Here is a 20,962-nt window from a genome sequence, read left to right as displayed (position 1 = left end):
TGTTGAATAAATTAATGTATATATATATATATATATATATACTACTATCCAGTTAGCTATTATTAGCTATTATAGGTACTTTTAATTATTGTCTCAATTATCTATTTAAGTTAAAATAAATAATCAATATAAGGATTGTTGCACGATTTTCTATGAAGCGATTTTTACCTCACCTCCCTCCTGCTTCGAGACATACGATTTTTCATGCGAACGATTTCATCTCCCAGGTTTTAGTCGTCACTCGTTAAAAATTTATTCGTTAAAAAACTTAACAATCAAATTTGCTAGTTATTTCTCCGCTTTATATGAAAGGTTGAAAGGTTGACTCCAGGCAGGTGGGAGATTTAGGGTGGACCGACTAGGCGAATACAACTTTCTACGTGAGACAAGGTCTATCCTACTTCCCTCCTGCTACGGGACGCACAACTTTTCACATAAAGCATAAAAAGAGTGAAGCCTCAATCTTCCCACAGAAATTATCACAGGATCCAAATGCACCGCATAATACTGTGATCCTTCTTTTGAGTCGGAAAACCGACACAGGAAATAGAAGAAGAAGCGTAGAAAGTCGTGCGCCCTTGTAATATGTGTTATTATATAAAAACAAAAATTATATAAGAAAATAACGTTTTCAAAAAAAATTTTTGTTTTTAAAACAGAAAATCTATTTTAAAGCAGAAAATTTTTGTTTTATACAATAATAAGAAAAGAGATGTTATTTTTTTAAACTTTTCTTAATAATTTTTTAACGAATAACGAACGACTAAAATCTGTTGGAGATTTATTCACAATCAGGATCTTGACAACATATGTCAAAGTCAAAGTCATAGGGGGGTCTTCTCTACTCGGTATATTTATCACATTTTTTATTATAATACATTTACAATTATTATATATTTTTGCACATTTTTATGTTTCAGAAAGAAGTTACTGCAATCATCGCATAGTAATTTTGTTCCGATCCACAAGGAAAGGTTGCAAACCAATCACCGAGACAATGTCGAAAACAACAGACTAGAAGATAATTCGCAAGATATTGTTCAACACATATTTGACGCACAAATTCCAAACGCTACTATTGAAACATTGATTAATGCGGTAAACGCTAATAAAACGTGTCAAAGTAAGGTTCAAGAGTATGATTTTATCAGAAAAAAATCGTCAGATGACACTAAAGAGGCACAAGATTTTAACCAAAAAGTAGTAACAAATATATCTCATATTGATGTTACATCAACAAATTATAGAGATATTTTTGCAAAAAAATCTGCTATTGAAGCGTCACCTAACTTTTCCTCGTCGGAAGATGAATCGCTGAACAAACATATACAAAATGTTGTTCACGAATTTATAAACAAATCAGATACAACTGTGTCATTTCAATTGGAGGAACATTCAGACTCTAAAAGTAGTATCGATCCCTTGAAAGATGTTTTTAGAAGAGAACATAGGGAAAAGAAAGACTGTGAAATAAGGCAAGAATTTTTTCCAGTAAAAAGCAAACTATTAGACATGTCACGAGAAGATTCCTATAAATCTAAAACTGATAATATCTTTGAAAATAATATTAGCTCAAGCAACGCAATAATTTCAGAATCGAAAACATATGCAAAAGTAAAAGTAATTAATTTCGTAGGTAAGATTCAAAATGTGTCTGCTTCAGAAAAATCAGAAAAGTCGATTGAACATATCGATACATTGTTACATCAAACGCCCATAAAGGAAGATGTTAATGAAGCAAAAATGTATTTAGAAGCTAAAAATTCGCAAACAGAGAATCAACCTATTGAAACAGATTCTAAAACAGTAATTAAAAGAAAGATACGTTCTGAAAGTTTAGATCGAAATATATCATTGATAAAGAAATCAAAGGAGAATGAAATGAATGTGTCACCAAAAAAAGTAGTAGCAGATAGTACTATCGGAACATCTCACTACGAAATGCTATCCGATAATGAATTAGTTCACACAGCAAATGAAAGAAATGAGGAGAATACGAAATGTATGATAAGAGAAAGAGGAAGTTCTAAATTCCTGAAGCGAATAAAGGAACGACATAGGAAAAAAAATAATATGAAGGTTATGAAGATACGAGCAAAATTTCACGAATGTTTTCGAGGCAATTTCGATACCGACACAAGTGAAAGTGAAGAAGAACGCGAAATTCTGTTGAATTTAAAGAAAAATAAACAACAGTTTGATGATCCATTACATAATAATATAACAGAAGAAAAGGTAGAATGTATTTTTGAAAGAAATAAGTTAACACATGATTTATCGGCTAATAATTGGCAGAAAAATATAGGCAGCACAATATCAGATAAAATAAGATCCGACAACTTATACGATTCCACTCTATCCGACAAAGAATACGTTCTGCACAATACTGTAATAGAAAAACAGATAGAAGATAGTGCATCGTTAGATAAATATGCTATGTTAACTAACAATTCGCAGGAAAGTACAGAGAATATAAACTCAGATAATTTATGCGATTCTAGCACATGCGCCGAAAAATTTGATGTAAGCGATGCTACAACAGATGAAGAAATGATATCGATATGTAAACGCATAACTTCTGTTAATGCTTCACAGAAAAATATAGACAGCATATACTCTGATATTTCATGCGATTCCGATGCATGCACCAAAAAATATTCTCCGTCCAATGTTACAATAGACGAGGAAATAGAAGAAACATTGGTTTGTGAACATAGCATGTCAGATAATAATTCTCAGGAAAACGTAAAGAATAAAAAGGACGCAATTTCGAATAAAGTAAAATTTAAGAATTCAAACGACTCCTCTACTTACAAAGAAAAGTATGTTGCGAAAGAAAAGAGCATACAAAATGGAGCAACAGTATGTAATTATGATATGTCAACTAATAATTCGCAAGAAAATATGGATGTATTGGCTGAAAGATCTGATAACTCAAGCGATTCTTCTAATTGTACCGAGAAGTATTGTGCTACAAATGTTATTGTAACAAGAAAGGAAATAAAAAATAAAGCATTGACATGTACAAATGATACGTTAACTAATAATTCGCAGGAAAATATAGAGAACGCAATACTAGCTGAAGCAAAGTCTGATAATTTAGGGAATTCCATTGCAAGAACCAAAAAATGTGATATTACAATAAAAAAGAAGATAAATCATGATGAGTCAATTAATGAATCGATATGCATGTTACCTGATAATTCACAGAAAAATATAGAGAGCGCAATATCGCTTGAAGTGATGGCCGATAATTCATGCAATTCCACTGTAAATACCGGAAAATACATTAAACATAATACTATAACAGATGAAAAGAAAGATGGAGCATCATCAATACATAAACACAGCACATCTAATGATTCGCAAGAACATATAGAAAGCACAATACCGGCTGAAGTAAATTTCGATAATTCGTGCGTTTCCATTTCAAATATTGAAAAATATTCTACCCACAATATTGTAACAGATGAAAAGACAGAAGAGGGAGCATCAACATATAAATGTGATACACCTGTTAATAATTCACAGGAAAATATAGAAAGTATAATACCGATTGAAGTACAATTCGATAATTCATGCGACTCTGAGTGCGAAATTCATTCCACTGTGAATGTCGAAAAGTGTGACTCTAAGCACGATACTGCAAAAGATAAAGTAAAAAATAGAACATCAATATGTAAGCGTAACATGTCAGATAATGAGTCAAAAAATATAGAAAATGTAGTCTCGGCAGAAAAAGAGAGCATACAAAATTCTTCGTCAACTGACATGGAAAACAATAGTAAATGTGATATTAGCGTGAAACATAATATACCGTCCATGATTGAAATAAATTTAGATGAAAATATGAGTATAGAAAATATATATTTAAATAAAAATATAAAGAAGAAAGCAGATACCACTTACAAGGAAGCGGAAGAGGTAAGTGTACAAAATCTGCAAAAAAATCAAGAAATGCGCAATGTCGAAAGTATTGATTTAGCGCAACACAAAAATATGCAAAAAAATGCAACGTCAAATTTGGAATTACTAATCATGTCTACATTTGAATCAACATCATACAATGTTAGCAAAAAAGACAACCATGACATGTTAGAAAAAAATGTCGAAAATTTATTATTATCAAGTAACGACATGGAGAAAGACGAAAAAACAATTGATCAATTTTCAATGATAACATCAAACTCAAAAAAAAATTCTTCGGAAGAAAAAAGTAACGATTCTTTTTCCATATTATCGTCAAATTCATCTAGCAAATTAAATTATAGTGACAATTGCTCATTAGACATTCACTTAACAGATGATGATAACAGTAGTGATATTGAAGTAGAAATAAAAATAAAACCTAAATTGAAATCTCGAGTATCACGGAAATTTTCATTAAAAGCACCTTGGTCTGCAGTAAATACATGTATCAAAAACTTACACACACTTAAGGATAATCCGAGCTTTCTTAATGAACTTTTGCAAATGGATCATAGAACATCTGAAAAGTTTAATCGCAAGGTCACAAATACAAAAGAAAAGAAAGACGGTACGTCATTAGATAATGTTACTGCCGAGACTGACGAAATCATATGTAATTCTAATCCTATTACTAAAGATGATGAAAATCATTCTCAACAACGAAATTCTCAAAACCGTCCAATTTTAAACGAAGATAAAAATATGATAGCTTATGATGACAAAAAAGAAAAAGATGAATGCACTCAATCTCTCATACAAACAACTCCAATAACTGAAAATAATTCTGACTCAAGTAGGCTTACGTGTGATACATCCAATTTGGAAAAACAATCACAAAAGGTTATCGCAAACGATAAACAAAAAAACAACGAAGAACAAAATTTTGAAGATAAAATAATTTTAGAGGGAACTAAAAATGTGATAGAGCATAATCAGGTTAAAGAAGTTGAAATGTCTGTCGAGAGAAAGACACCGCTGATAACGACTGAAAATAGTTTTGAATCAATTAAAGCTGCATACGACACGCCTGATGTAGCAGAACAATTACCACAAACTTCCTCAAATATGACACATAAGAAAGTACGAGTCCGTTCTATTGCGGAACTTAGTTATCAATGTATCGAGAAATCTGTGAATCTGACTGCATCGATTCCAAGGAATGCATGCCCAGCATTCTGCCAGTCAGTATCTCAATCGACAACTGTTCATTCAATATCTTCTCAATTAACACCTCAATCAACATCTCAATCAACATCTTCTCAATTAGCACCTCAATCAACATCTTTTCAATCAGCACCTCAATCAGTGTTTTTTCAATCAGCACCTTCTCAATCGATAGCTTTTCAACCAATACTTTCTCAATCAACATGTCCTCAATTAGGACCTCCTCGATTTACATTTCCTCAATCAACATCTCAGTCAGTATCCAAACGGCTGTCGCCATCATATAACACCACTCTTAAACATATATACCTCTCACCTAATACAAGTTCCGCGGTTGCACCGGTTGAAGTTAATACTCCAAATAATAACAATCTCAGAAATTTAATACAGATTACAATCAAAAATATCTGCACCAATGTTGGATATTGTCGCAATCTTGATCAATATAATCATGTAAGAATAAATTTTCCTGAAGATTATGTACAAAGATTATCTATAACTATGCAACAAATAAGTCAAGATTTAGAAAACTTGAAAATGTGGTTGTATATGAAGGATATTGACAGCACGCTGATTTATGTTAATTTTTATATGCCAAAAAATCATCCAGTGACAGTTCCGGAATTGAAAAAATATGTGCAAATTTGTTATAATTACTTACACATCTCACAGCAAAATTATGCAAACTCGTCACAATATCCGAATATTAATAGATTATTCAAATCTACTTCAAATGCATCAATATCGAATGTTAACGCGCAACAATTTTCGAAAAATGCTTCATTTTCAGATACAAGAATGTTAAATCGTGACACATTTGTGCAGTCTTCAACAATGCCATGTCCGGCACCGATGACCTCAAACATTAACCAGCAGCAATTGGTCAGAAATTCGGCTAATTCTACACAAGTACCACACTCGAAACCTAATCACTCGAAACCTAAGCCAAATATTCATCAATCATATATGTCTTATGTACCATTAACAACACAGTCACGTATGTCGAACGCTAGTCAACAACAATCTTTAGAAAATGCGAATCAACCGATACAAGGCCGATATATGCCAGCAAATATATTGAATGCTGGCGTTCAACAGGATTTTTTAATTGTGAATAACATTTCATCGAATGTTAATATGCGCTCACGTGAACCAGTAAATCAAGGAAACGCAAACGTGTCTCCTACAACTAATATGAGACAATTACACACCTTGCAACAAAATACGATTAATAATACTGCAACCGCATCTGCTACTAATAACGTGCAACAACAGAAACAAATGTATCTTCAAACATCGCAAATAAACTCAAGAACAGCAGTTTATTCATCGTCTATGACAAATCAAAATAATTCTCTTGGAATACGCCAGATTGTGCCAGGCTGTAACAATGTCAACTTATCTGGATCTTTTACGATAAATCCTGATACTTCAAGAATCAACGCTGCAATGGAAAATGCTAGACATGGAAGCACTAATGTGAATCGGCAGCAAGCAAGCTGCAGTCCACAAGTATCTCAAATATCTTCAGAAAAAACGCAATATTTGCCGCAATACAATCCAAACCAAACTTATCTTATTGTATCTCAATCTTCCACACATTCCAACATACAAACGCATCCCGTTCAAAATACTTTGCCAAATCAAAACGTATGGCAGATGCAGCAGCAGCAATTGACAATAAATCAAGGGAATACAAATATGCCTCCTACAACTAACAGGAAACAGCCATACATCATAAGAAATGTAATTAGCAATACTACAACCGAAAAAAAAAGCCAAAGATACATCTTGCCCAAAGATACATCCACATATCCAATTGATCTATCGATTAATGATCTCCCGCAGAATGTACAACAAAACATGTCGCAGCAGAAATTGCCAGTAAATCAAGGGAATGTAAACATATCTCCTACAATCAATACGAAACAATCACACATTATATCAAAAAATCCAATTAACAATACAACCGTAACAAGCCAGTATGTAATATCCAAAGATACATCTATATATCCAATTAATCTATCAATTAACAATACATTGCAAGAAAACGTGCTGAATAAAGAAGAGATGACCGAGACACAAAATACAAATGGCATGCAAAAGAAGGCACAATCTATGAATCTGCAACAAGATACACATCAAGAAATTCTGAGTGCATGCAACAAATTGCAAAATGTTGACACTGTTTCGGAAAATACAAAATCTTCTACACAAAGATTGAGTGTCTTACAAAGTATGATGTTTACAATATCTCCAAATAAAAATGATGCAGTGTTATTTTTGTCCGCAATCGAACGAAAAAAGCAAAGAAACAAAGTTACGTTCTCTAATAATCTGGCGATTCTAACAGACATTCAGAAAATCCTATTGCGTGATCAAATAAAATCATATTTTATTATGTGGGACGAACTGAAAAATTTGCTTAGCAAGCAAGAATTCGAACGAGTACATAATGAAAGAATAATACTGTTTTACTCGTACGTGAATTTAGATGATTACATAAAGAGTATAATAAACGAATCACAGACCGTTCAAAAATCCGTCGAAAAAAGTTTACAAGATAATACGTCACAAAACAAGTCAACATTACAAGAAGATACAATACAAACATCCGTAGACAAGTTAACGAAGATTCAACTTAATCAAGACAATGAAAATAGTTTAGAATGTAATAGAATTTCAGAAAAGCAATCAGAACAAAGTATTGATTCGAATATTTCAAAGAGTCCAAAATCTACGGCGACAAAGAGTAATTTAGAAGCGTCAAATGAAGAGTCACCTTGTACGTCTGTGATAACTAAGGAATTCCTTCCAAAAAACACAAGATTACAAGAAGAACAAGAGAATAATACATTAAAGAAGCAATCCCAAAAGAATTCATTGATTGATACGGAAAAAGAACCTCGGAGTACAGAAACATTGTCGCCAGAAGAGAAGTTGATCACAGAAGTGTCTGCCAAGAATTTGAAAACGAAAACGCAAGATAATGCGAAAATTGACGAGTCTCTGAAAGTGACAAGTTCATATGACTCCTCCTTTAAACAAAACCTACTGTTTAATTTATTACAGGATGTGCCAACTGAGAACATAGAAGATCAATTAGAAATTATGATTAATAATATAAATAAGAGATTTAGTAATGTAGAAATGGAAAGCGTACGCGAAACTTCTGACATTGTAACATTAAACAATAGCAAACAAAATGATGCGATATCACAAGCTCAGTATAACATGGAAGACCAAAATAAAATAATATATAATACCAATAATGAAATATCCAGTAAAAATTTACGAGATGGATTGCGTGATGACGTCAAAGCGAATACTGAAATATTAAATTCCACAAAGATACAGTTTGATTCATTGAATATATTGCATATTTCAGAATCGTTCCCATCAAACAACATACAGGAATCGATATCTCCGAGAAAATATCTCGGAAAGAAACGTGAATCTACTGAAATATCGGAGCCACATATCACAGATGAGGAACACGCCGAAGCAACATCAGAATTTTGTTTAAACATACAGCAACAAGATCCTACGAATGAACAAAGTAATGATTCTACTGAAACGTTTGAAAGTTTCGGGAAACTGTATATCGACGAAAATGTAGAGATGCAAACCCAGTGTGATAAGATGTCGTTTTTTGAAGAAGATAACTTAAAATCACAAGATTCAATAGAACTACTTGATATGATAAGCTGCGATTCTACGAAAGTATCATTTTCTTTTCTCAAAAACATTGCTAAGGCTGATCAAGAGACATATCAAGATTTCAAAACTGAAGCGCAAGACATTGAGGAACTCGATGAACACCAGTCGTTAGAAATAGAGAAGATACAGGATGTATCATTGAAGTTTGAAGATGAATGCAATATGAGAGAAAGTGTGATACAATCGACCAATATCATAAAAAGACATGAAGATACAAAAGAAAATGAGTTATTATTAACAGAGGAGATCGAGTTTCAAAAAATGTTATCAAATCATGAAGTTTTAAAAGATATATTGCATGTCGAAGAGAGCATGACAGAATCGATCTGTTTAAAATATCCTGAAGATATAGAAAAGAAAAAGAGGGAAATAAACGCTCAAAAGCTTCTTGAAGATATAGAAGAGGAAAACATGGAAATAAACATTCAAAAGTTTTCTGAAGATATAGAAGAGAAAAAGATGGAATTAAACGCTCAAAAGCTTCCTGAAGATATAGAAGAGGAAAAGATGGAAATAAACACTCAAAAGCTTCCTGAAGATATAGAAGAGGAAATAGATACTTACACTATTATTAAAATGGACAACAAAAATAATGAGCAATCACTATTAAAAATAGAGGAGGTCGGGTTTCAGAAAATGTCATCAAAATTTAGAGACCTGGAAGATATATCAAGTATCGAAGACAACTCAACAGAGTCGGTTTACTTTCAACTTCCTGAAGCTATAGAAGAGGAAATAAATAGAGACACTCAAGAGTTTAAATATATAGAAAAGAAAAAGGATACTCACAGTGGTATTAAAGCAATCAATGAACAGCTCAAGCATGTATCCGAACAAAAAAAATCACGTACTTGTGCACTTAGTTCCTTTCAAAGAGACGATTTTCTCGATGTAAATGAAAAAGAAGTTTCCGCTAAAACTGATTTTCTTGATGCTGATGATATCGAATATATTTCCCTGAAAAGCGACGACTCCAATAGCATGCCGAGTATCTTGAACATTAGGAGTATATCGCCATCATCATTCGAGAAAATGAAAAATATAAATGCATTTCTTGAAAATAACTCAGAATCATTGACTAAAAATGATGAAAATTCGTTGGATATAAATGACAATTTGGGAATTTCGGATGAGATAGATGATAGGCTTTGTTTACGATGCAAACGCAAAAGTATGGTATACTGTCAGGCTTGCTTGGAAGCTCATTATTGTTCCAAACGTTGTTCGTCTTTGCATTGGAATGCGGAACACTACAAACAATGCAAGGGTCGTAATTCGATTATCTGTATCGATGTAGTATAAAACTATATATATTTGTATCTTAAAATACTCCATACAATAATCTTCTGCTAACATATTGTTAGTATCAAAACATGTCTCAATTAAACAGTATTCATTGTTACATGTATTTAAAATTAAAACTATATTGACGTGTTATTTTCGTAACAAAACTTTTCTATTAGTTATAAGATATATATATAATAAGGTAAACGTCCAATGACATACCGGATATGTATCTTTGTCCAGACACAAAATTTATTTAATCTCAAATGTTTTTTTTTAAATATAATTTAATTGTAATATTAAATTTTTAATTGTAATTATATAATATTATAATTTAATTGTAATTTTTTAATATAACTAAATTATAATAAAAAAAAGAGCATTTGAGATTAATAATAATTATGTGTAAGTGTTTGGACATAGATACATGTTCAGTCATTTTTTTAGGAGGGGGGGTGGAGGACGTTTATCTTAATTAGTGTTAATATTTTACGTTTCTTTACTGATAATAGAAAAAAAAATAATAGTGAAAAAGTTGAAGAGCGTAATCGTATTTAACTTTTTGTGAAATGTTATTTTTTTCACAACTATACCGGTAACATTTGTAATTGCAACTATGCAATCGTGTGATGTGCAATTGTTCGATCTTACATAAATTTAACTGGCGATATATATATATATATAATTATGTACATTCACACACACACACACACAGACACACACACACACACAGACACACACACACACACAGACACACACACACACACACACACACACACACACACATACACACACACACACGCGCGCGCGCGCGTGTGTGTGGGAGGATACATATATGTATGTCTTCAATATTGCATTCGTGCAAAAGATGACATAGGAAATTAAAAGTTTTCAATTTTTTCTCTAATATTTTTTTAATAGTCAACTGTAAAAGACACGTTCCTTGTTAAAATTGTATTATCTGATATATAAGTGTAAGAAATAATATATAAACAACACAAGGTATTAATTTAATTAGTAATTTTAATTAATTAATTATATAATTTGTACGTCTAAATAGTTAATAGCTTACATCAAGTCAATTACATTTCCTGCTCAGTTTAAATTAGTTGATATATTTAAGTTTTTGATATTCTTATACCAGATTTGACAATACTATCTACGATTTGAAAAACACTTGTCAATTAATTAAATATTGCGATGTGATAATATATTTGTCGTAACTAAAGCTTTAGATATACCAAAATAGCGCATTCCTTTTATCTGATTCGAAATTCTGGCAACCTTCCTATTGACTATTTCGATTTGTCATTTTGATTTAATCATCTGTAGACCAATAAGCGCTTAGTGTTTTTACCTATTGGTATAGAGGTCACGTTCATATATTACTACAGTTGACTGCAAGTACTGAAAATCTATAGTTCCCATTACTATACTGTATTGACAACTGGTAATATACGAATATGGCCTGTATGGTTAGTAAGTCTAAAATGGAAGACTATGCACTACTTTGATATATTTAGAGTTTTAGTCATAACTACATTCGTTATATGTGAAATATTATATCAAAGTGTAAAAGAAATATATCATGGAAGAATTGTATTTTAATAAAGATAAACGAAGTCATATTTAATTGATGCTTATTATTTTTAAATCATATTAGGTGTAGTAAAAAGAAATCCATTATTTTTCCATTCAATTTCATGTAAAAATAATGGATTTCTTTTTACTACACCTAATATTTGAGAACTCTAGATTTTTTAATTCCATATGATATAAATATTTAGACATAAAATTAATAAAGATAGAATTATTTTTTCTTGCAGATCTTTGATTAATTAAAGTTTAATATAGTTTATAATATTAAATATTTTGGTAAAACGTCATATAGACTTATAAATTCAATATTGGGGGGGGGGGGGGGGAAGGAGTGGGCTATTCCATCAGTATCAACTTTAAAGTTAAAATACAAAAATTTATGACAGCAAACAATATTTTTTTGCAGTGACATGCTTATAATTACATTATATAATGATTATATAATCGTGATTACTTCTTGAGAGAACAAATACAACTTTCAGTGCTGGAATTTACTTGCAACTTTAAGCCAATTTTCAGCTTGGTTCTTGTCTCTTACCTCTAACTTGCGTATAATCTAAATTTCAATCGGCTGAAAATTGCAAATATTCCAGCACTGTTTCAAATTATCAACATGTGCCGTTCAGAAACAAACAATAAATAAAATAAGGAATTTTTTCAATAACGTGAATCCAAATACAGTTAAAGTCATGTTATCCTTTTCATAGGCCCGATTACACCAACGTTACTTTAATTTTAAGCGAGGCTTAAAATTCTCTTTATTCTTGTCTCTTTTCGGTTTTAAAAACGAGATAGAGAGAGTTTTAAATCTCGTTTAAAATCAAAATAACATTGATGCAACCGGGCCTTAATTATTAAGAAGAAGATAACCTGACCTTAGCGTATTTGGATAAACAGTATTACAAAAACTCCCTATTATTACGAGAAGTGAATGAAGTCCTGTTTTACTCTATGTCCAACTGAGTTTATTATTATATGTCAAATCATAATTTGATAAGAAAATATAAGTATGGAAAAAATATAAATGTCATATCTCTATCATTTATTGACTCAATTGTTCATAAGCCAATATAATACATATATCTTATAATATATGTTATAAAGAATGCTAATGTGAAGTATAATTATTACCATCTAGAAGAATCACTTCTTATTCTTCGTAACCTTCGGGTAGAGGGTTCATTTTAGAATTATGAAAAAGGCTGTGATTACCATCTCCCCATGGGTATTTCTAAACATATCATTAAAAAATAATACTTAATAAAGAAAGTAAAAAAGAGTTGTATCTTAGAAGTTTATATCAAGTTCTTGCCTTACTCTGTGTGTGTGTGTGTGTGTGTGTGTGTGTGTGTGTGTGTGCGCGCGCATGGTGTGTGTACATATTTTGATACCTTGGTTCTTATCCTTAAATGTTCGTATGCAACAAATTCTGGACGTTCATCATCATGATGTGCCTGATGACTCAAATAGCAATTAACCATAGCCAAACCTATCGCTGGAAAGCCTACGAAATATGAGAGCCTCTTCCACAACAATTGTGCATCAAATTGCTCTGTAAAGTACAATGTTACCATTATGTAATGTTCATTGATAATTTATTTAACATTCTCCATATGTTTTCTTTTCATCTATAAAACATTGTATACTATCATAACATTACTTAAATATAAAGACACTTCGCACTCAAATCTTAATTAATTAATTAATAATATTAAATTTGACAAAAATGACACTTTGTTGTTTGTAAAATTCGTCAGTACAAATACTACATTTAAATATGTAAATAATAATTAAAATTATCAATATTTCTCATTTATGTTCACCTGCACCGCCATGACTACCATCAAATTTAGGAGCGACCGAATATTTTCTGGAAAAGGAGCGAGCGAACTTCGTCCAAGAAGCCATTTTTATTCTTCTGCTTAGCTGTGCTCAGCTCCTTTTATTTTGGTCAAAGAGAAACCTGAGAGAGGTCATGCCGGCCTTTTTCCTGTTATTGTCGAAATGCCCGTATACTACCGCTAGTATGTATCCATTGTCGGTTTGTGAACTATGCGACATCCATTTTCTGACACTGTCGATAAAATCGAATCGTGGATGAGGTTCGTATTTGTACTACATCTACAGGATAGAAACGGGTTACATGATATTTTTCCGAAAAATTAGACTGGAAAATGTTGATATTAACAAAAATCCCTAGGCAATATGATTTTAATTTGTACGGATTAATAACGCTGGCCTAGTTTCCACCGAGGGTTTAATCCAGATCAGAATATAATACTCGTATTCATAGTCAGGCCTTATATTTAGGCTTCCTTAAATTTATCTTTAGATACTCTACGAATTATTTCATTGGCTGCTAAATATCTACAGATACAAATTTAAGGAAGCCTTAAGTACAAGGTCTGATTATGAATACGGGCATAAGAATCAACTAACTACAGTCAAGTATTCCTCTGTTACAATCGAACGACAATGTTCGACTGTAGTTATTGATTACATTCTGATCCGGATTAAACCTTCGGAGGAAACTAGGTCAGTGTTACTAACAGTTGCCTAGGGCAACTACGATTTTAATTTGAATTACGAATACGGATTAGTAACACTGACCTAGTTTCCTCCGAAGGATTTTTGTTAGTGCCAACATTTTCCAGTTTACTTTTTGGGGAAATTGTCATGTAACCTAGAAGCGTACCAACTATGGCCCTGTGCACAATGGAGAAAATATCAGGGATCGGTCTCACCACTCCGATTAACCTAATTAGTTGATCAAATGTCAACCGTGATTGATTAATTCTGCTGAAACAAATGAACAGCAAATGCGATTGGTCAGTTCCAATGTAACAATCAGTCGATTAAGTTAATCGGAGTTGGTGAGCCCTAAAAATAGGAATAAATATTAAGATTTTATCCTATCAGAAACCGTGTATTCCAGTAACTGGTATCTGATAGGTTGAAATCTTAATATTTATTTCTAATATTTATTTTGTTGTGTGTAAGCTCTTACACCTCTGTCTGTATCGTCCAGCTGATTGATTGTTGCTTTCGCTGTTTGACGCTTACATGTGAATGCACTTTAAAAGTGCCATCACATGCGACATAACCCCGAACTTACAAGAGATTTTAAGCCTTAACTTAAGCCGTAAGAAACAATTATAGCCGAATATGAGACGAATAATCAATTGTGATATAATATAATAATAATCATGTATTTCTTATGGCTTAAGGCCTAAAAATTTATCCTAGATCCGGGCTAATGGTTCCTGAACATTGAACGCGGAAACGCTTGCCGCGCGACAAAATGAGACACGGTAATCAATGAATACATTAGGAGTTGTAAGTTTATTGGCTATCGCATCACATTTTGTCGTGCGCAAGTGCATGCATTTCCAGTGTACAGAAATCATAAGGCCGGCGTTCCAATGGAACAACAAGACCAATCATAATCGCAGAAAAGAATGCAGAGTAATGACTGCCAAGTTGTGATTGGTCGCGCTGTTCTGTTCCACTGTAAATTTCCGCTCCATGAGACGGCCTTATTTTATTATAGTTGAGACGATTTGATTGAATGATGCAAGTTACGCTTACGCAAGTTATGCTGCATGTGAAAGCAGTCTAATGATAAATTTGAATTATGGCCGATATTCATAGTCGATTCTTATTTTAATACCGTATTAAGTATTGTCTTAAGTAGCCCTCGCTAATGTAGCCCTCTGATTGGTTCGTGATTTCTTAAAACTGTACTTAAAAAATCTTGAATATAAGATCTGAATACCGGTCCTCATGGTGATATATTGCTTTTTCCATATTAAGGCCGGTATTCATAATCGATTCTTATTTTAAGACTGTCGTAAGTAAGACTGTCTTAAGATGTTAATTCTTAAATGATGATTGATGATATCTAATTTAATTTGTGATATATAAAAATTGTACTCAAGATGGTCTTAAATATAATATGACTATAAATATCGGCCTAAGACTCCATTCTGATTGGCTAATCAAATCGGCTATCTCTCAAAATGAGCGCGTTCAAGTTAACAAAGAGGCTTGCCGAGCAAATAAACATAATTGGTTGTTACTTATAGATCTAACCAATCATATTCAATCGCTCGGTAAACATGCCTAGCCGCTTTGCCGTCTTGAACTCGCCCATTGATTCAGCTGTTAACTCTTTTTCCACCATGTTGCATCTGTAAATATGAATCTTTGAACTTGATACATGGTACTCCTTGGTACTGCTTGCTGCTTCTGTTGATTGTCGATCAGTGGACGTTTGATTGTCAAAAATATTTTGTTACAGAAGATTCAGTAGACAAATTATTCGCTAAAATGACTATGGCAATGTTGCAACGTCGCGCCAATGTAAATATATAGGATAACTTACGCAATATCGACATATTATGATCTCAATGCTAACTTTAACCTAACTTTCTGTGATTATTATTTTGTGATAAATAAAATTCTTATTTTAGGTAAGGCTGCCACCCGAAGTAAATAGAGTATTATACATTAGGAATTTACCATATAAAATCACAGCTGAAGAAATGTACGATATATTTGGCAAATACGGAGCTATCAGACAAATTAGAGTGTAAGTATTGTGTTATTATAATTGACGCAGTCAAAAGAAGAATTTAGGCGATTGAGAGCAATGATAGCGCAATAATTGCGTTTGATCTTAACAATAATATATTTTCGTTCTTACATTATAAATCGATCGTTTTATAGTATAAGAAAGGAAATATACTATTATTAAGATCAAACGTATCAATTACTGCGCTATTATTGCTTTCAATCACCCAGATTTTTCTAATTAATGTTTATTTATTATTGAAAGAGTTCAATTTAGATTATTATTCTGTTTATATTCTTTTTAAAAATAAAGTCTATCTCTCTCTAGTCTGATAGTTTAATTGAAATTCTTGAGTTTATGATTCTTGTTTTAGAGGTAACACGGCAGAAACCAGAGGCACAGCATTTGTTGTGTATGAAGATATATTTGATGCAAAGAATGCATGTGACCACTTGAGCGGGTTCAATGTATGCAATCGTTATTTGGTGGTTCTATATTATCAGAGCAATAAAGCATTTAAGCGAATTGATGTTGATAAAAAAATGGAGGATCTAGATAAATTGAAGACAAAATATAATTTAAATGATGAAAAAAAGTAGTTTGTTAATATTTTTAAGAAATATGGAATTGTGGCGCTTACAAAATATTTATTAAAATATGGAATGTCTGGTAAGTTTTGACCAAATGCTCGTATGTAAATAGAGCGAAACTAAAAAATTAAGTCGAAAAGCCCTCATTTTGCTATTTTCATAATCTTTTTCCATTACCTAATAAGCAGAATGTTAAAAATACATAAAACAACTTTAAGATACCTTTAAGAATTTTTTAAGATATTTCATAAAGAATTCTAAAAGAAATCTTTGTTGATTGAAATTGACTTATGCATTAAGTTTGGCTTATTTGATAATCTTTAGAAATTAATATCTCGGTGACTATTGTGAAAATTACAAAATGGTTGAGAAATGTTTTTGACTTTGTATAGTTCGTCTTATCTACGAGTGCTTTGTCAAAACCTATGGACATCCTGTATAATTACAGCAATAGTTTATTAATTTTTATATTGTATCAATTAGATGTATAATAAGATATGTAAGATATGTAAGAAATATCAAACTTAAGTAATGCAAATAAAACTTGTATTACATGATACAAATAAATTTGTATATAATTTCTTATAGTTCTTGGCATAATTTTTTTCGCGTTGATTCAGGATATTTATAATATAGTTTACAAATATTTCATTTATTTATTAATTCAGTAATAATGTTAGAGTAAGCGTAATTTATTTTATCCTTGCTGGTATAAGACAGACACATTTTCGAGCCTTCCCCAAAAAAACATAAAAAAACCTGATCGAAAAAATGTCGGCGCATTAAAAAGTCGCAATTAATACTACTTTCACAGTCGGTTGCGGAGTGGCATTCCTGCGCTTTCAGGGACTCGAGCACTCGAGAGGATGATATAGCTATAGCGTAGTTAAAGCATCACTCACACTGTTTCTTGTAAATGACATATCGTAATATATTGTAATGAAATTTTCAATTTAACTTAGAAGTAACGAATTTTATTCTTTACTTTGTTTCATGTGCCTTTAAAAGCCTATTTTATCATTAATTATTAGCCGATGATTGCGATATATTAATTGATTTTAAAGTCATTTTTCTTTCAAACTTTTGTGAAATTTCGCATCAACGCAAAGATATTCATAATAAAATTTTTACAAAATGAAAAATGAAAGAGTTTTTTCGTTGACACGTTTTTTTATTATGCGAATAGTTTGGTTTTTTTATATAAAGTATTATATTATTTTTTGTTATATGGATTTATTTCACTTTATTAATGTCGTACGTTCATAAATTGTTATTTTAATACTAAGAATTGTTGAGTATCAATTTAACACAAAAAATATTCAAATAACACTCAAATAACACTCGAATATTAAACATTTAACACAAAATTTTAACAAGGACATAAATGGATCGTTTCTAACATAAATGCAAAATGTTTTTTATTGTGTAAAAAATAGAAATGGTAAAAGATGACTACTCGATATATCCTTGTAATTAATCACGCAATACGAGATCGCAGAGTCGACGCGCGCGGCACGCGTCTGCGAGCGTGCACGCACGCGCGACGCACCGCGTCGCGACGCGGAGCGACGCACCCATACGCGGACGGAGCGGCGAGCGTGTAATCCGTACTCATTCGATTTCAGTCAGTTGAAAGCGAAAACCCGCTTGGCGTTCACGCCGCCGTGCCTCGACGCACGCTGACGCACACACGCACGCTGACGTACGTACGCACGCACGCACGCACACACGCACGCACGTTCGCGCGAGTCCCATTTATTGATGTTGCGTTGAATTCAACGTACGCATCGGCCGCAGAATTCGATATCTTCTTACGGGACCGAGTCACGAGCTCGCGGCGCGTGCCGCATCGCGCCGCGTCGTGTCGCGTTGTATTCGCAATTTTTTATTTTCATGCTAGACAGCAACGCGACATCATATGTCGTATGATTGCTGTGGCGGCGACGGCCGCGTCGCCGGCGAGTCGCTCGGCGCCGCTCTGCGCGACACGTTGCATCTCATCCGCGAGAGTCTGCACGAGCTACTTGGCGTCGATACGCAACACCGTTCGTGGATGCTTTTTCTCGTCGTCCTTGCCGTCGCCAGCCTGCTGCTGGTCACCGGTCTGTTCGTCACAGGGCGCTACCACGTTGCATCGAAAGTCACTAGATCGCTAGACAGGAATAGAACGATATCGCCAGCGTCCCGAGCGTCCGACGATTACGAGCATGACGAACGATAAAAATACTCCGCCGCCGGCTGTCAGCGACTGGAGCACACGCGACGTCTATAAACGCGAGAGTTGTGAGCTGTAATCTCTCCCGGCGGGGCTTTATCATTTGGAATGACACGAGTGCGTCAGTGCGAGCCTCTGGGACTCTGCAGTACGCCAGAATGCGGATTGTTCAAGGACTTGGTCAGAGACGGACTCACGTTGCACTTTGCAAAGTCACTAGAGCGTATCGCGACAGAGTGTATTCGGCGATACGTGACAGCCGCCGGTTTTGCAGTGGCGTGAATTATTCCCCCTTTCTCACAAAAATAAACAGCTATGAAAGTTGCGCAATTGCGTATTTAATCGACCTAATACTTGGCTTTATTATATCGCTCGCTAGCCTAAAAACGTTTCACAAACATTTTCGTACGTCGCGTCGCGTATGAAACCCGTAACGTGAAGTCTACAAACATTCCTGCCGTTTACTATCTTTCATAATTATTCGCTCAATAATCGCCCGTTTGTCAACGAAAACGACGTGCTCTTCAAAATAAAACGAAATCAAATATTTATTCATTAAGATGAAATCATTTATTTTCTGTAAATTCGAGGAAGAATTTTACCTACATCTAACGATATCATAGTCATTATATAAAGTCCTTTTGAAATCATACAGTTTTAACGCTCTCAACGAAATTGTTCTTATCGTCGCGGCGTGTATATGTATACGATCTTAACGATTCATCTCACTTGCGCAAATGTCATGCGCGAGCTTGGCCCGTCGCCTAGAAACGCGCCGTGCAAGCATTATATCTCCCCCCGTCCCCGGCTCGACATCGACTGCGTATAATTCAAATTCAATCGCCGCCAACTCGTCCCGCGGAAGTACAATATGGCGGGCGCGGCACTGGCCGCCGCTGATTCGATTGGCGCGTGCGCGCGCCACGCGGCGCCGCCGGCGGCACGCTGATCACGTGACCGCGGCCGCTCCGCGGTAACTTCAGTTCGAACGCGCGCGGCTATGGTGTATCACGGAGTGTCGAGCGCCAGCGGTATATTCTTCACCGTTCTCGACCCAGTCGGCCGTCGACGACGTCGCAGACTCATTGACGACATGCGTGAGTGAACGAGCGATCGACGTGAGAGGATGCCGTTGCGTCGCGACGACCCGCATTCTATTGTCTGCCGATTCACAACGAGGTAAGTGCGCACCTTATTCACTCGCGCGGCCATTATCGCCGCACGCGTTTTTCTTCGCGCGAAAATTCTCAGAAAAAAGATGACGCGGATACGAAATTGTATCGCAGCTAATACTTGCCTTAACGATCCATTTTATATATTTCCTTTCCTACAATTTTTCTCGCGTTATTTTGTGTTTCGGTTCGTAACATTCGTTTTTGTTTCTCTCAATAACGTTTTTTTGATCAAGCATCAATTTCATATAATTCAAACTCAATCGCCACCAATTGTTTTCGTAGGTATGCAATCGTGTTGAGTATAAAATGTTTATTTTGCATGTGTTTTCAACTGTTTTTTTATCAGTTTGTAACTTTTACAAGCTCTGATTGGATTATACTTTTAGATATTCTATAAAACTTTTAGAATAAACTGTCACTCTGAAAAGTGAAATCTCATTCTTAAAAAGATCGAAAATGAGCTATCTTTTTTCTAAAAAATTCAGTTGATTCAGTTCAGTTTTCATCCTTCTTTCAGTCATCACTCTTTAGAGATTTCACTTCAAAAAGTTTAGGTAGACTCTGGATTCCGCGAATGCCTATTACGCATGATGTATTATTTTGTTTAATATTCGATGAACGACAAGGAGAAAATGACACATCTTGTGCATCATGTTCGATCATTACGGAGCAT

The 20,962-nt window shown here is 33.8% G+C and overlaps 3 protein-coding genes across 3 annotated transcripts in view; 2 read left to right on the top strand and 1 right to left on the bottom strand.

Annotated features, from left to right (window-relative positions):
- Nucleotides 1-10,155, top strand: part of LOC108694249 (uncharacterized protein PF11_0213-like) — an 18,057-nt gene extending 7,902 nt beyond the window's left edge. Inside the window, exon 4 of the mRNA XM_018203613.1 lies at nucleotides 921-10,155. Within this exon, the coding sequence (XP_018059102.1) occupies nucleotides 921-10,155 (9,235 nt within the window). The remainder of the gene's footprint in view (nucleotides 1-920) is intronic.
- A 2,602-nt stretch (nucleotides 10,156-12,757) lies between these two features.
- LOC108694444 (cytochrome c oxidase subunit 6A1, mitochondrial-like) lies at nucleotides 12,758-13,678 on the bottom strand. The gene is made up of 3 exons (XM_018203952.1): nucleotides 13,560-13,678; nucleotides 13,128-13,288; nucleotides 12,758-12,967 (listed from the first exon to the last, which is right to left on the bottom strand). Exons 1-3 carry the CDS (start codon nucleotides 13,642-13,644, stop codon nucleotides 12,887-12,889), a joined length of 327 nt encoding a protein of 108 aa, XP_018059441.1. The 5' UTR covers nucleotides 13,645-13,678; the 3' UTR covers nucleotides 12,758-12,886.
- Nucleotides 13,679-15,910: 2,232 nt separating this feature from the next.
- Nucleotides 15,911-16,908, top strand: LOC108694445 (splicing factor 3B subunit 6-like protein). Its single transcript, XM_018203953.1, has 3 exons — nucleotides 15,911-16,098; nucleotides 16,209-16,327; nucleotides 16,683-16,908. The coding sequence occupies exons 1-3, from the start codon at nucleotides 16,066-16,068 to the stop codon at nucleotides 16,906-16,908; spliced, it is 378 nt and encodes a 125-aa protein (XP_018059442.1). The 5' UTR covers nucleotides 15,911-16,065.
- The last annotated feature ends 4,054 nt before the right edge of the window (nucleotides 16,909-20,962 follow it).

The sequence above is a fragment of the Atta colombica genome, unplaced genomic scaffold (genome assembly GCF_001594045.1).
Source record: "Atta colombica isolate Treedump-2 unplaced genomic scaffold, Acol1.0 scaffold12, whole genome shotgun sequence".
In the NCBI taxonomy this organism is placed as follows: Eukaryota; Metazoa; Arthropoda; class Insecta; order Hymenoptera; family Formicidae; genus Atta; species Atta colombica.
Note: the sequence above shows the minus strand (reverse complement) of the source record. Positions and strands in the feature narration are given on the sequence as shown.

Coding starts and splice junctions, on each gene's coding strand:
- LOC108694444 (XM_018203952.1), bottom strand. CDS start 13,644: ATGGCTTCTTGGACGAAGTTCGCTCGCTCCTTTTCCAGAAAATATTCG. Junction 13,289..13,559: donor TGGTAGTCATGGCGGTGCAG/GTGAACATAAAT, acceptor TGTACTTTACAG/AGCAATTTGATGCACAATTG. Junction 12,968..13,127: donor ATTTAAGGATAAGAACCAAG/GTATCAAAATAT, acceptor TGATATGTTTAG/AAATACCCATGGGGAGATGG.
- LOC108694445 (XM_018203953.1), top strand. CDS start 16,066: ATGACTATGGCAATGTTGCAACGTCGCGCCAAT. Junction 16,099..16,208: donor TGTTGCAACGTCGCGCCAAT/GTAAATATATAG, acceptor TTCTTATTTTAG/GTAAGGCTGCCACCCGAAGT. Junction 16,328..16,682: donor GCTATCAGACAAATTAGAGT/GTAAGTATTGTG, acceptor TTCTTGTTTTAG/AGGTAACACGGCAGAAACCA.